Source organism: Geotrypetes seraphini, chromosome 15, assembly GCF_902459505.1.
Source record: "Geotrypetes seraphini chromosome 15, aGeoSer1.1, whole genome shotgun sequence".
Taxonomy (NCBI): domain Eukaryota; kingdom Metazoa; phylum Chordata; class Amphibia; order Gymnophiona; family Dermophiidae; genus Geotrypetes; species Geotrypetes seraphini.
The window spans coordinates 38170381-38184141 of NC_047098.1; the positions used below are offsets into that span (position 1 = coordinate 38170381).

Here is a 13761-nt window from a genome sequence, read left to right on the forward strand (position 1 = left end):
CTAATATACAATATGATTTAGCATATCTACAGAATAGTTTAGAAAAATCCTCCCAATCTGGGTCTTCAAATGAATACCAATACAAATCTGCAAGGACCTCAATTTCAATCATATTTAAATGAGCCTCAAAATTTTCCAGACAAGGTAAACAAGAAGATCTCAGGTTTAAGACTTTGGAACTGAAGAAATTTGCTAAATCATTTGAAGTAGGTAAAGGTAATCTTAAGGATTGCGTATTTTGAGTCACATTAAACACTATATTAACTAGTTGAAATAATTTCTTTACATCAATGTTTGAAGTACCGACTTTTGCTGAGTAATAGGCTTTTTGTTTCTCCCTTAATAGTTTCTTATAATTTCTAACTTCCTTCCTCCAATGTTCTTTGTCTATAGGTGCTTTGGATTTTATCCATTTTATTTCAAAACGACGCACAGTATGCTTCATCTCTAGTAATTCTGTGTCATACTGTTTTTTTGTGTCATCAGCTCGTCTTTTTATATTATGTTTAGGGTCAGTTTCATCTAGGATGTTATTACAAAATTCTTTCCAATCCAATGGAAAATTATGAATATTGCCATCTGGTAATAATTCAGCCCTCTGCCAAAATTCAGTTGCATCAGGTGGTTTTCTGACAGAAATTTCTGATTTTTGTGACTTAGGTATGACGTTCGATTTCTTAGTCCATCCCAAAGAAAAATAATAAATAAAATGGTCTGACCAAAATATTGGTAGTCTTCTAAATTCACCCGCTCATCTAAGGCAGGCCACGGCTGAATATTGCCAGAGCCCGCATAAGCCCCAGCTTCTTCCCAGCACTGCCCCCTGGCCCTTCCCTAACCAGCCCACTTTTTTGGGCCGGTCAGAGCCGATATTCAGCAGAACTACTTGGCTTAGTGCTGTTGAATATTGATGTTTAGCTGCTGATTGGTGGTGTTTAGCTGCCTCTCTGGCCTGCCTAAATCACTCTGAATATTGGGCCCTGTGTGCATGTATGCCCTCTTGTCAAATATGCGCAATGTAAATAGGTGTGTTTTTACAGAACAGTGCTTATTCAAAATTCTGGCATTCGTAAATGCACCAATGTGCACACATGTGGGCATATATTCTGTTCTCAACATTTACGTATGTAATCTGTGAAGAAATGTCAGTGCCTTAAAGGCTAAAGTGACCAGGGCTCTTCAGCATAGAGAAGAGATGGCTCAGAGGTTTGGTTACCAGACATCCAGATTTACCTGGACAGTTTCCTACACTGGAGGGAGTTTATTTAGTTCAACCCCCACCCCATAGTCAACCATGGCTTTTGCGAGTCTCCCCTGTCCCCAGTACCTTCTCCAGGCCTGCAATTTAAAAACTTTGGGCAGCCGGTAGCATTAGCACCATGATCCTTCTGCTGTCGGCATGCCCCGGGAGCCTTCACTTTGGAGTACTTCCTATTACTGTGCAGGCGAGATCCTGCAGAGTAAAGGCTTTCTGGGTAGGACAATGGCAGAAGGATCACGTTGCTAATGCTGCTGGCTGCCAGCTGCCCAAAGTTTTTAAATTACAGCACTGGGTAAGGTACTGGGGACAGGGGAAGACTCACAAAAGCCATTCTTGACTCTAGGGTGGCCTGGGTAGGGGGCTGGAGAGAGAGAGGCTGTACTGGGGAGGTGGGGAAGTTTAGGGACGAGACTCACGGGAGGCAGGGGTGGAGCGGGACAGGGCACTGTGGGGCAGGGTAGGGTCAGGTATCCTCTTTGTTGACTTAGCAAATATGGTAACCCTACTCAGCGGAAATATGGTAGAGGTCTATAAAATACTATGGCCGATATTCAAAGTGAGTTAACAGGCTGGAAATGACTGATGACCAGTTAACTCCCTTGTTCATGGCTATCTAGTTATTTTCACAGCACTTAACCAGTCATTCTTGCGAAAATGACTGGCTAGCAATGAACTTAAAGCTGGATATATTGGGAACATTCTGGGGGTGTTCTGTAGGTGGAGTCTGGTTAGGTCCTGATATTCAGACCTACCTGGCCACGTTTAGCGCATACATAGGACTGCATAAATAGCTGTCCTAACTTTATACACTAGCCTGTGGCTGGTTACAGTGGTGTAGTAAGGGTGGACACTGTCTTTTTTTTTTTTTTGGGAGGGGTTGCCGGCATCTCTCCGCCCCCTCCCTTCCCCCTCCCTTCCCCCTTCTTTAAATCTTCGCCAGCACGAGCAGCTTCTCTGGCCTACTGCTTGCACCAGCCTGGCTCCCCTCTGAAATCACTTATGGTTGCAGGGCCAGGAAGTGACTTCAGAGGGAAAGCCAACACCAGCACGAGCAGCAGGCCGATGAAGTTGCTAGCGCTGGCAAAGATTTAAAGCGGTATGTGGGGAAGGGAGGGCATGAGTGTGGAGTGGGGGGTGGGGAAAGAGCAGGGAGGTGGGGAAGGAGTGGGGGACAGAGAAGTATAGAATGGGAGACTGGAGTCGGTACGGTGGTGGTGGGGATAGTAAGCATCCAACCCAAAACAAAAGTCAAACTGCATTGGAAGAAAGATGCGAGGGAAAAACAGAATATGATTAAATGAGGAGGAAGAAGACATTAAGGTGGGGAAGGACTGAGAAAGTGGGGATAGTCTGAGAGAAAAGAAAGGATGATGTGCACAGACTGACAGTTTAGTTTTCTTGTCTTTCTCTTTAGTACACTGTGGGTACTGTCAGATGCAGATTCCGTTCTTTGACATCTTTTGATATAACAATTAGAGAATGACACGATGGCGGTTTACCCGCGGCTACTGCGTTTAGCTGCGGGTAACCCGCCAAAAACGGGGAATGAAAATTAGCAGCCTCTGCGGGGACGGGGACAAGGCCATCACCGCCCCGTGGAGCGGTGAATGGTCTTGTCACCGCAGTGAGGCATAAAGGATCGTGCGGTCCCCACAGCGCCTACCCAAACGTCAGCTTGATCGTTTAACCAGCTTCCTCTCTCCACCTCACCTTAGTTTGCCGGCTTTCTTTTTCGGCGACCGGAACGCTTTCAAAAGAGCCGCGCACGCGCGGCTGCTCAGTATTCAATCTTCTGCTCTGACCCAATCGGAAACAGGAAGTTGCAGCAGAGCAGAAGATTGAACTTTGAGCAGCCGCGCGTGCGCGGATCTTTGAAAGCGTGCCAGTCGCCAAAAACGAAAACCGTCAAACTAAGGAGAGCTGGAGATCAGTAGCGTACCAAGGGAGGGGGGCGGAAGGGGCGAAAAAGGTAATGGCGCCAGGCCTTGGAGCACCGAGGCAGACCGCTTCTCCCCCCTCCCAGCCGAACCCCCGCTGACCCTCCTATCTCTCCCCCCCAAGTGAACCTTTCCGACCCTCCCAGCGAAAGCAGCAAACCTCCCTCCAGTAGCGTCGGCTTTCTCCTCCCTCTGCCGCATCACTGATGACGTCATTAGTGACGCGGCAGAGGGAGGAGAAAGCCGCGAAGGAGGTTTTCTGCTCTCGCTGGGAGGGTCGGAAAGGTTCACGGGGGGGGGGGGAGATAGGAGGGTCAGCGGGGGTTCGGCTGGGAGGGGGGAGAAGCGGTCTGCCTCGGTGCTCCATTACCTTCTTCGGGCAGCAGCAGCATTTACAATTCACTGCTGTTGCCGGCTTCAGGCCTTGTTCTCTGCCGGGTCCTGCCTACTTCCTGTTTTCATGAAGACAGGACCCGACAGAGAGGAAGGCCTGAAGCGGGCAACAGCAGTGAATTGTGAATGCTGCTGCTGCCCGATGAAGTTCAGGACATCAGGACATCGGGGAAGGAGCAGGGAGAAATCGGCTGCTGGCTTGGGGGTGAGGGTAGGGAAAGAATCGTGGAAGTGGAGAAATTGGTACGATGGCTTTGTGGGGGCTAGGGGGAGAGAGAAAGAAAGGAAAAAATAAAGAGGGGGGCCAGGGGGAGAGAGAAAGAAAGGCAGAAATAAAGAGGGGTCGGGGGAGAGAGAAAGAAAGACAGAAAGAAAGAGGGGGACCAAGGGGAGAGAGAAAGAAAGGCAGAAATAAAGAAGGGGTCAAGAGGGAGAGAAAGAAAGGCAGAAAGAAAGAGGAGGACCAGGGGGAGAGAGAAATAAAGAGGGAGGCCAAGGGAAGAGAGAAAGAAAGGCAGAAATAAAAAGGGGGGCCAGAGGGAGAGAGAAAGAAAGGCAGAAATAAAGAGGGGGTCAAGGGGGAGAGAAAGAAAGGCAGAAAGAAAGAGGAGGGCCAGGGGGAGAGAGAAATAAAGAGGGAGGCCAGGGGGAGAGAGAAAGAAAGGCAGAAATAAAGAGGGGAGCCAGGGGGAGAGAGAAAGAAAGAGGGGGGGGGGGCAGGAGAAGAAAGAAGAAGGATCAGAAGAAGGACCAGAGACTCATGAAATCACCGGACAAAAAGGTAGGAAAAATGATTTTATTTTCAACTTAGTGATCAAAATGTGTCCGTTTTGAGAATTTATATCTGCTGTCTATATTTTGCACTATGGCCCCCTTTTACTAAAACGCAATAGCGGTTTTTAGCGCAGGGAGCCTATGAGCGTCGAGAGCAGTGTGGAACATTCAGCGCAGCTCCCTGCGCTAAAAACCGCTATTGCAGTTTAGTAAAAAGGGAGGGGGAATATTTGTCTATTTTTGTATAGTTGTTACTGAGGTGACATTGCATAAAGTCATCTGCCTTGACCTCTTTGAAAACCCGTGGAATATAAATGATAATTAACATTTTCTTTGAGTACAGCGTGCTTTGTGTTTTTAAAATTTTATTGTTGGTAGATCATTTTGACTTGGCCACAAAGGTAAGGGTGAGGGAGGGAGGGGAGCTGCTGGAAGACATCTAGTAATCCTTGCAGTCTTGACTGTGCAGGGAATTATTTTTGTAAAATCATGTTTTGTTATATGACTGGCATTATCTAGACTTTAATTTCTATGAATGAATAGAATGAAAATGATATAAAATTGCTTGCGGGGACCGCGTGTTCCGGCTCACACAAGGAAGGAGGGGGTGAAAGGGAAAAAGTTTCTCTTCCTTGGAAATAGATTCTGAAGTGACCTCATCAAAGAAGACCAGCACCAAATGTACAAGAAATCCCTTAAACAATGTCAAAAGAGCCAAAAATAGAAAACTGCTACTGCCTTGAGACTCCATTATTGAAGGAATCAACTTGAAATCACAGAAGAGACAGGAAAAGGTTAAATGCCTCATGGAATCCTCAGGTACAAAACACAAACCAAATTGTGAATGAAATCAGAGCAGACAGTAAAAATTATAAAATTGATGTCATTATCCATCTGGAAAAAAAGGCGTACTAGAAATAATGCCTCAGCAATACAATTTTCAGAAGTTCTATTTGCTCATGGTAAGGGAGAAGAGAGACTGCTAGTGATGGGGGGGACTGATAGAAGATATGAAAGAAGGGTGGTAGAAAGGAACAGATGGTAAAGGAGGGAGGGAAGGGTGGTGGTGGAAAGGAATAGAACAGACATTGAAAGAGGGTAGAGACGAACAGACCCTGAAAGGAAATTTGGAAGGCAGAGTAGGGAGAAGATGCTGGAAGGGAAGAAGACAGATGCCAGACTAAGGGGGAGCGGAGGGAAGAAGATGGGTGCTAGACGGGGACGGTGACGGGGCGGTGAAAGGGATGGCGGTGATGGTGACGGGGCGGTGTAGAGGATGGTGGGCCGGGGACGGTGCAGTGACGGGGACAGATTTTTTCCCCGTGTCATTCTCTAACAACACATCTGACGGAGTATTGGTGACCCCTGACGCAGGCGTATATCCTCTGAACCACAGCCCTGTGTCAAGTCTTTTATCTATCGGAACTTTGCCAATAAAAGAGTGCTTTAGTTTCATTCGTGGGCAAGAAAGTTCTTTGTGCCTCCCTACTTCTGTGTGTTCTTTGTGCATCTAAGCCCAGCTGTGATCATGGTGGGTCACTGATGGATGGGTGTTTAGAGTGCTGACGGTTGAAGAGAGGGGAATAAAACAGAATACGAGTCGAATATTTTGAGGTCTTACTCTACATTATTGGATGGTTCGTAATAAGGCAAACAGAAGAGTTCCTCGCCTTGGGATACAAGCAAAAAAAACCCCAAAACAACAACAAAAAAGGCAAGGAGGATGTCTTAAAAACCAAAATGAGTCTTTATTAGAAACAGTAGGTCCCAACAAGGATCCCAGTTTCGGTGTTTAAAAACACCTTCTTCAGGGGACACTTCAATGTGTCAAGTGCAGCTCGTGTTTTCTGCTCCAGCAGTTTTATTGAGTACCTGCATCGTTTCATTGAAGTGTCCCCTGAAAAAGGCGTTTTTAAACGCAGAAACTGGGATCCTTGTTGGGACCTACTGTTTCTAATAAAGACTCATTTTGGTTGTTAAGACATCCTCCTCCTTGCCTTAGGATGCCGGTGGCTTGAATTAGCGAAGGGACCCTTAGGTTTGATTGCTGTACCTCAGAAACTAAGACTGAGTTTACATTTTTGTCTTTGTCAATCAGTGTATGCACGAAGAGTGTACATTATTACAAAGAGTGTACATTCTTTCAGAAAGAGCTCAGACTTTCCCAACTGAACCATCTATAAAGTACGTACATAAATGGTACGCCTGCTTATGTCCTGCTCATTCTATACTCATGTGTATACCCTCCCTCCCCCCTTGCAAATTATTCCACCTATCATGGTAGTATTTTACAAATTTACCCATGTAACATGATCATAAATGTTAGTGCTTAGTTTATAGGATTTCCTTTCACATGATTGCAAATTTTGGTCTATGACTGTAACAGCAATGACACCTAGTGGTTATTTATCATCACAACACTGAGATCTGTTTTCTTACCTTGCCCAAAACCCATGAGAAAAATTAAGTAGACGATAAGGAACCGTAGAATATCTCGGAAAATCATCTGAAAAACCAACATTCTTTATCAATATGCAATCAACTTTAGAATGTAAACATGGTGGCCATTATCGGTTTATACTGATGAACAATGAGCAAACTTTCCAATTCACAGCTACAACTCTAAGTAGCACATTTCTCATTTTGAACTTTTTACAGAGGTTCAAAAAATTATTAAAAATAATTGAAATGAATAGAAGTGAAGGAGAAAGATTTATAAGCCTCCAAATGCCATAATCCACCTGCATGATGTTAATGTCATTGCAATTTTCAAACTTTTGCTATTTATGAAATATGCAGGTGCACCATGGGATATTCAATTAAAATTTCAAAATGACTGAACAGATATATGTTAAAGGACCTGAGAAAAACAGAGTTAGAATATTCAGTTCAATAGCTGCTTGTAACCACTTCCACATTTCATCACAGGTCCAAGTCCTTCAACAAAGCGTGTGTATATATACCTTAAACACAAAAACTCTCTATTAATCATCATATCTCAAAGCACTAAAAATACTTACAATATTGACTCACCGCTAACCCGAGGCTTTTTTTTTTGTCAATTATAACTCTACCAATGTCCAACATAAGCATAAAGAAGAATACTGATTACCAAATTGTTTAGAGAGAATATAAGAGTGTTGTATGCAAGACATGAGTACTTGCTGTTGGAATCACGACTTGAAAAGGAAGGCAAAGCTATTACATGTATTTTGAATTATGACTCTAGAACTTACCAATTGCAGAGAATTATAAATAAGAATTGGGAGTTAGTTAAGTCTGCTGAAGTAACTCTAGATTCTTTATGGGATTTAATGGCTGACTTTGTAAAGTCTATTACTCCTACTTTTCAACATATTGAAGGGAAAATTAAGGAACATACTAAAGAACTGAATGACTTAAGAAAGGAAATGATTACTTTCAAGTTTCAAGTTTATTAAATTTTGATTTTACGCAATATCCAATATTTCAATGCGTATTACATAATTGTAAAAGCCAGGGATGACAAATACAAATACAAATAAAACTATTATACAGACTAATCATTATGTTCTATTAATACAAACTGAAACAAGTAGGTAAAAGGGAGAAATACAATTTATACAATTTATAAAATTAATTAAAAATGAATTAAAAAAAAAACCAAAAAACATTTAAGGTTTGTACATAAGGGTAGGGTCAATTTAGAAAAAAAGATAAAAATTATGAAGGAAATTAATTAATAGAAAGAGCTGAAGGAAATTAATTGATAGAAAGAGCTTTGGTTATTTTAAAATGATTCATGAAGGAAGGTAATGTTAGGAATAATTAATCTATTTAAAAGTAGAAATTTTTAGTATAAAGAATAAATAAGGATCCAGATTAGTATTAATAATCTTTTTGAATGAAGGGAAAAAAAGAGGATTAAGATTAAAATTAAAATTAAAAAACAAAAACAAAAACAAACCACTTATAGTTTCCGTGTTGATGTCCTACTCATTTGATTCTTTAGAAAATAAGTACTGTGTTTTTTGAAATTATCTATCTATGTATTATGTTTATGTTTATTTATTCATTTGATGAATCGCTTATCTATAATTTACTAAGCGATTTACAATAAGATACATAAGCATTATAAAACAAGATACTAATATTATATACAAACTAAAATCAAAACTCATAAGCAGACAAACACTTGAACATTTTAAAACAAACTTAATCCTTTTAAAAGACATATTAATAGTATCCAGTACTAAATAAGAAACCGACTTATACACGGACATACTAAGACACATAATGATAAAAAGGGGGAAAGTTACATTTTAGATGTTACGAGAAGAAAAGGGAACATTCAAGGAAAAAACATAGGGAGGGATAACTTGACTGTAGCAAAAGAGTATTTCTATTAAAGATTAAAAGCATCTTTAAAAAGGAAAGTTTTTAATTTATTTTTAAAAAGACTGAGATCCTTTTCATTTTTTATATATTGTGGCAAAGAGTTCCACGTCTGGGGGGCCACAATTGAGAACATGTCGTGCCGTCTGGTACCTACCATCTTTATAAAGAATGCTTTTGAGATCGCGTTTGAATTTGACTAATGATGGTTCGTTACGTAGATAAATTGGTAAATTGTTCCACAGTAGGGGTGCTTGTACTGAGAATATAGTTGCTCTTCTTGTCCCAATTATTTTTAAAGAAGGAATGGTTAATAAGTTTTGTTGCGTTGATCTCAGTGTCCTTAGTGAAGAGTAAGGGATTAATAGTCTGTCCAAAAATAGCGGCTCGTGTGATTGTTGAATTTTAAATGTTAATACTACGATTTTAAATGTTATTCTGTGTATAATAGGTAGCCAGTGTGCATCTTGAAGGAGGGGTGTAACATGGTCATATTTTTTTGAATTTGTTATAATTTTTATAGCTATATTTTGTATTATTTGTAGTCTTCTTATTTCTTTATAAGTTATGCCACAGTATAGTGAATTACAATAGTCTAACCTAGAAATAATTAGGGAATGAATGAGAATGTTAAGTGCTTCTGGTTTAAGAACCTTTGTTAATGATCTGATAAGTCTTACTTATTACTTCTAATCCATCTATACAGAAAACTGAAAAGGAAATTACTACATCTAAACAACTTCAAGAGACTTTAGTTAATTTAAGGAGGAAAATTGAAATGCTTGAGAACAATTCACATAATAATAATTTAAGGTTAATTAATTTTCCTAGGCTTGAGATGGTAACACCCAGAGATATGCTTAAGAGATATTTAGTGGAAACATTGGAAATATCTAAAGGAATGTTACCACCATTCTCAGGGGTATATTATCTGCCTGGTAAAGACCGTAGTAAACAACAACAAAAATCTTCAGATCAAGAGCCTTTAAATGTTTCAGAAATCTTAGATATCAAAAAAAACCCCAAAAGATGGGAAGAGGCCCAAATAATGGTAAAAAGGAGAAATCTTCCCTAACCCTAAAAAGGGGGTGAGAGGAAGAGACAGCTCAAACCACTAAACTCCTGAAATAACCAGTAAAAGAGTTTATAATTTTTGTGATAAACGGAGAGACCTCAGTCACACAGCTTGCAGTGGGGACAAGACCCCTAATGCGCCAGCTGTCACATGCATACACCCAGTGGCATACCAAGGGGGGAGCTATCTCTGCCTCTCATCCGAGGGTGCAGAAGTGACCAAAATCAGCCACAGGGCATAGGCGCGAGGACAAATAAGCTGTCAAAGAGGTACTTAGCTTCTCCGTAGTCAAAAAGCACAAGACAGCACAAAAGGCTTGTCCACACCAGTGCTGCCTTGTGCTTTTTGACTACGGAGAAGCTAAGTACCTCTTTGACAGCTTATTTGTCCTCACGCCTATGCCCTGTGGCTGATTTTGGTCACTTTTGCACCCTCGGATGAGAGACAGAGACAGCCCCAACCATTTTTTGCACGTTTTTTGGTTGTTTATTATTTTGCGCCATTAGCACACTGGTTTGTGCACACGGGTGAGCCCAGGGATGTAACACAAATAACACCCTTTTGGGTATATGCATGTGACAGCTGGCGTATTAGGGGTCTTGTCCCCACTGCAAGCTGTGTGACTGAGGGCTCCCCGTTTATCACAAAAATTATAAACTCTTTTACTGGCTATTTCAGAAGTTTGTTGGTTCGAGCTGTCTCTTCCTCTCACCCCTTTTCTAAAGACATAAAAGTACCTTTATGCCCTGTTAAACCAGGCATTCTATTCTAAAATCACCCTCCAAATGTGGTGAATTGTCAGAGTGAATTCAGTGGTACAAGACTGAATAACCAATCGGAGTATGAGGGAGCATATACAGACCTGCTGTAGCAGTACACCATAGATGCCAGTGATCTTGAATCCTTGACAAAAATAGATGACGTTGAACCATCCCAAACACACAGCAAAGGCTACGGTAACTGAAATGTGCTCCTCTTTGTGGGTCCAGTATTGGATGTTTGTACACAGCACCAGCAATGCTTGAATGAAACTAAAATATACAAAATGTTTCCTGAAAGGAAGTTATTTGCTAGGGATATATCAGTGGTCTCAAACTCGCAGCCAGGGAGGCCACATGTGGCCCGCCAGGTACTATTTTGAGGCCCTCGGTGTGTTTATCATAATTACAAAAGTAAAATAAAAGAGTTTCTTGATCATATGTCTCTTTAGCTATAAATTACAATATTATTATTAAGACTTAGCCAAAAGGAAAGATTTATAAACTATAAAGAGTTTTACCTCATGCAAAACTGTCATTTCTTTAATAAGACATTCACTATTTTTTTTCTGACGCCTTCCAAGTACCAACAAATCCAAAATGTGGCCCTGTAAATGGTTTGAGTTTGAAACCACTGGGATAAACTATGGGGGAAAAATCTGCATCAAACATTTCTCTAAGAGGGACAAAACGATAACACAGCTCTGACTATGGCCCTTATTTTTGAGCTCCAGTCACGATTTATATGTGCAAATACTTGCATACATGTATAAAACCTGATTTTTTGAAAGCCAGTATTAGCACATGTATATCTGTACTCTGTGTAGATTGCAAGGGAGGGTGATTTGGGTAGGGCTTGTGCAGAATTAAAATCTACGAGTATTCCCCCTTTCAGAAAGGGAAAGCAGGTGTACATTCCAATATATCAGTGTCAGGATTTACAGCTGCTCCCTTGGTTTCTAAAGAGTGCTTGTATAGGCCAGCCCTTTGTATAAAGGATTAAGAGAATTTTCCCCTTTCCCCTAGTGCTTATTTCCCCCTCCAGTTTGTCAATCTTTATTCATTTTTAAAACTTATAAGTGTTATCATCAATTAAAAACATTTTCACTTAGATACAACACTTAATATTCTGCATTAATCCATTTTAAATCTTATCTCCCCCCTCCCTCCCTTTCCATGACAAAATTTTAAGCATATAGAACATAATAAATTTTTTCCTAACATTCCTTACATTTATATAAAAACCATAAGCTACCCCACCCCCACCCCCATTCTTGGACATGCAATATTAAGGGAAAAACGGTAATCACTCATTACAATAATTTGTTAAAGGCTCCCAAACATCTTGAAATTTTCTTAAATGCCCCTGCTGTGTAGCTATTACTTTTTCCATTTTAAATATATGACAAAGAATTCCACCAGAAACTATAATTCAATCTATTCCAGTTCTTCCAATTACTCGTAATCTGTTGTATAGCAACTCCTGTCATAATAAGTAAAAGCTTATTATTTTTTGCAGATATTTGGCTCTTAGCCCTCATTGACATGCCAAATAGTACAGTATCATACGACAATGCCACTGGATTTTCTAGTAAACAATTTATTTGGCCCCCAGATTGATTTTCAAAAAGCCAGTATGAATGGACAATAGAATAAATGATCTAAAGTTCCTGCTTCGAGATGACAATGCCAACATCTATTAGACTTAGAGCTATCCAACTTTTGTAAACGAACTGGGGTCCAGAAAGCTCTATGTAATAGAAAAAAACCCAAGTTTGTCTCATAGATGCAGACACTGCACATCTCACTTCCAAGTCCAAATTCGTGGCCATTTGATGCTTAATCTCAATGCTCCAAATGTCCCTAAGACCAGTTTTTAGTTTCTTATTTATAAATCCAGCTATCAATTTATACCACTGAGCCTGGTGTCCCAGGAAGTCCACCTGAAAGCACAAGAATTCTAAACTATATTGATTATTAAGATCTTTCAATTCAGGGAACCCTACCTGAATGGCCTGCTTCAATTGCAACCACCTAAAACTTTGTGTTTTACTAAGACCAAATTTATGTTGCAACTGTGAAAAATCAAGCATCATCTAAAATACATATGCCTGCAATCATCCAATACTTCCAGATGACCTTAAATCCGCCAATTTGAATCTTGGAGTTCAGCCAAGATTTGTGTATTGGAATAGGTGTGAAATTACTCACATATCTTAAGGTTTTCCATGTATCTACTAATATTCTGTTTTCTTTATATAACCTAGGCATTTTGATACTAAGAACGTGGCATAATCGCAGAGGACACTCCAAAATATTATGAGACACACTAAAACCTTTGAAACTTGGCTAAAGTACAAGATCAGGATCAGGCTCCTAGTTGGGGCTGGACACTGTAATGCTCGTGTCTCTATGACGCTAGATTCTTTAACAAATGTGATTTTGTGGCGCCGGCGGTGTAAATAGTGCTGCCTGTGGCGCCTGTCCTGACGAAGCTCCCGTATAACGATAGGAGCAAAACGGAGATCTTCTGTCGTTAAGATTATACATTGAAGCTAAGTACTTCTATATTGAATCTTACAATGAGAAAGCATGGCATAGGAAATCACTAAATTATATAAAATAATACATTAAAAAAACTTAGAGAGTGTATGCGTGACGGGAAAGTTAGACTCGGGAGAGTCTCTGGACATAGTGTACTTGGATTTCAGTAAAGCTTTTGACAGTGTCCCACACCGCAGACTATTGCACAAGATGAAATCGATGTGGTTAGGTGAGAAACTAACTGCATGGGTCAACGATTGGCTGAGTGGAAGACTTCAGAGGGTGGTGGTCAACGGCACCCTCTCTGAGACATCGGAGGTGACTAGCGGAGTGCCGCAGGGCTCAGTCCTGGGACCATCCCTTTTCAACATATTCATAAGTGACTTGACCCGAGGGCTTCAGGGTAAAGTAGCACTGTTCGCCGACGCCGCCAAACTGTGTAATATAGTAAGAGAAAGCATTCTCAAGGATAATATGACGCAGGATCTGATCACGTTGGAAAACTGGTCCTCGACGTGGCAGCTGGGCTTCAACGCTAAGAAATGTAAGGTCATGCATCTTGGTACCAGAAATCCATGCAGAACTTATACCTTGAATGGAGAAACACTGGCTAAGACTTCAGAAGAACGGGACTTAGGAGTAATC

At 40.9% G+C, this 13761-nt stretch overlaps 1 protein-coding gene across 1 annotated transcript in view; it reads right to left on the bottom strand.

Moving 5' to 3' along the window:
• The window catches only part of LOC117349393 (transient receptor potential cation channel subfamily V member 3-like), a 114265-nt gene that overhangs the window by 19612 nt on the left and 80892 nt on the right, over positions 1 to 13761 (bottom strand). The window contains exons 16-17 of the mRNA XM_033922818.1: positions 10677 to 10845; positions 6805 to 6871 (exon numbers count right to left, since the gene is read on the bottom strand). Coding sequence (XP_033778709.1) covers positions 6805 to 6871; positions 10677 to 10845 — 236 coding nt within the window. The remainder of the gene's footprint in view (positions 1 to 6804; positions 6872 to 10676; positions 10846 to 13761) is intronic.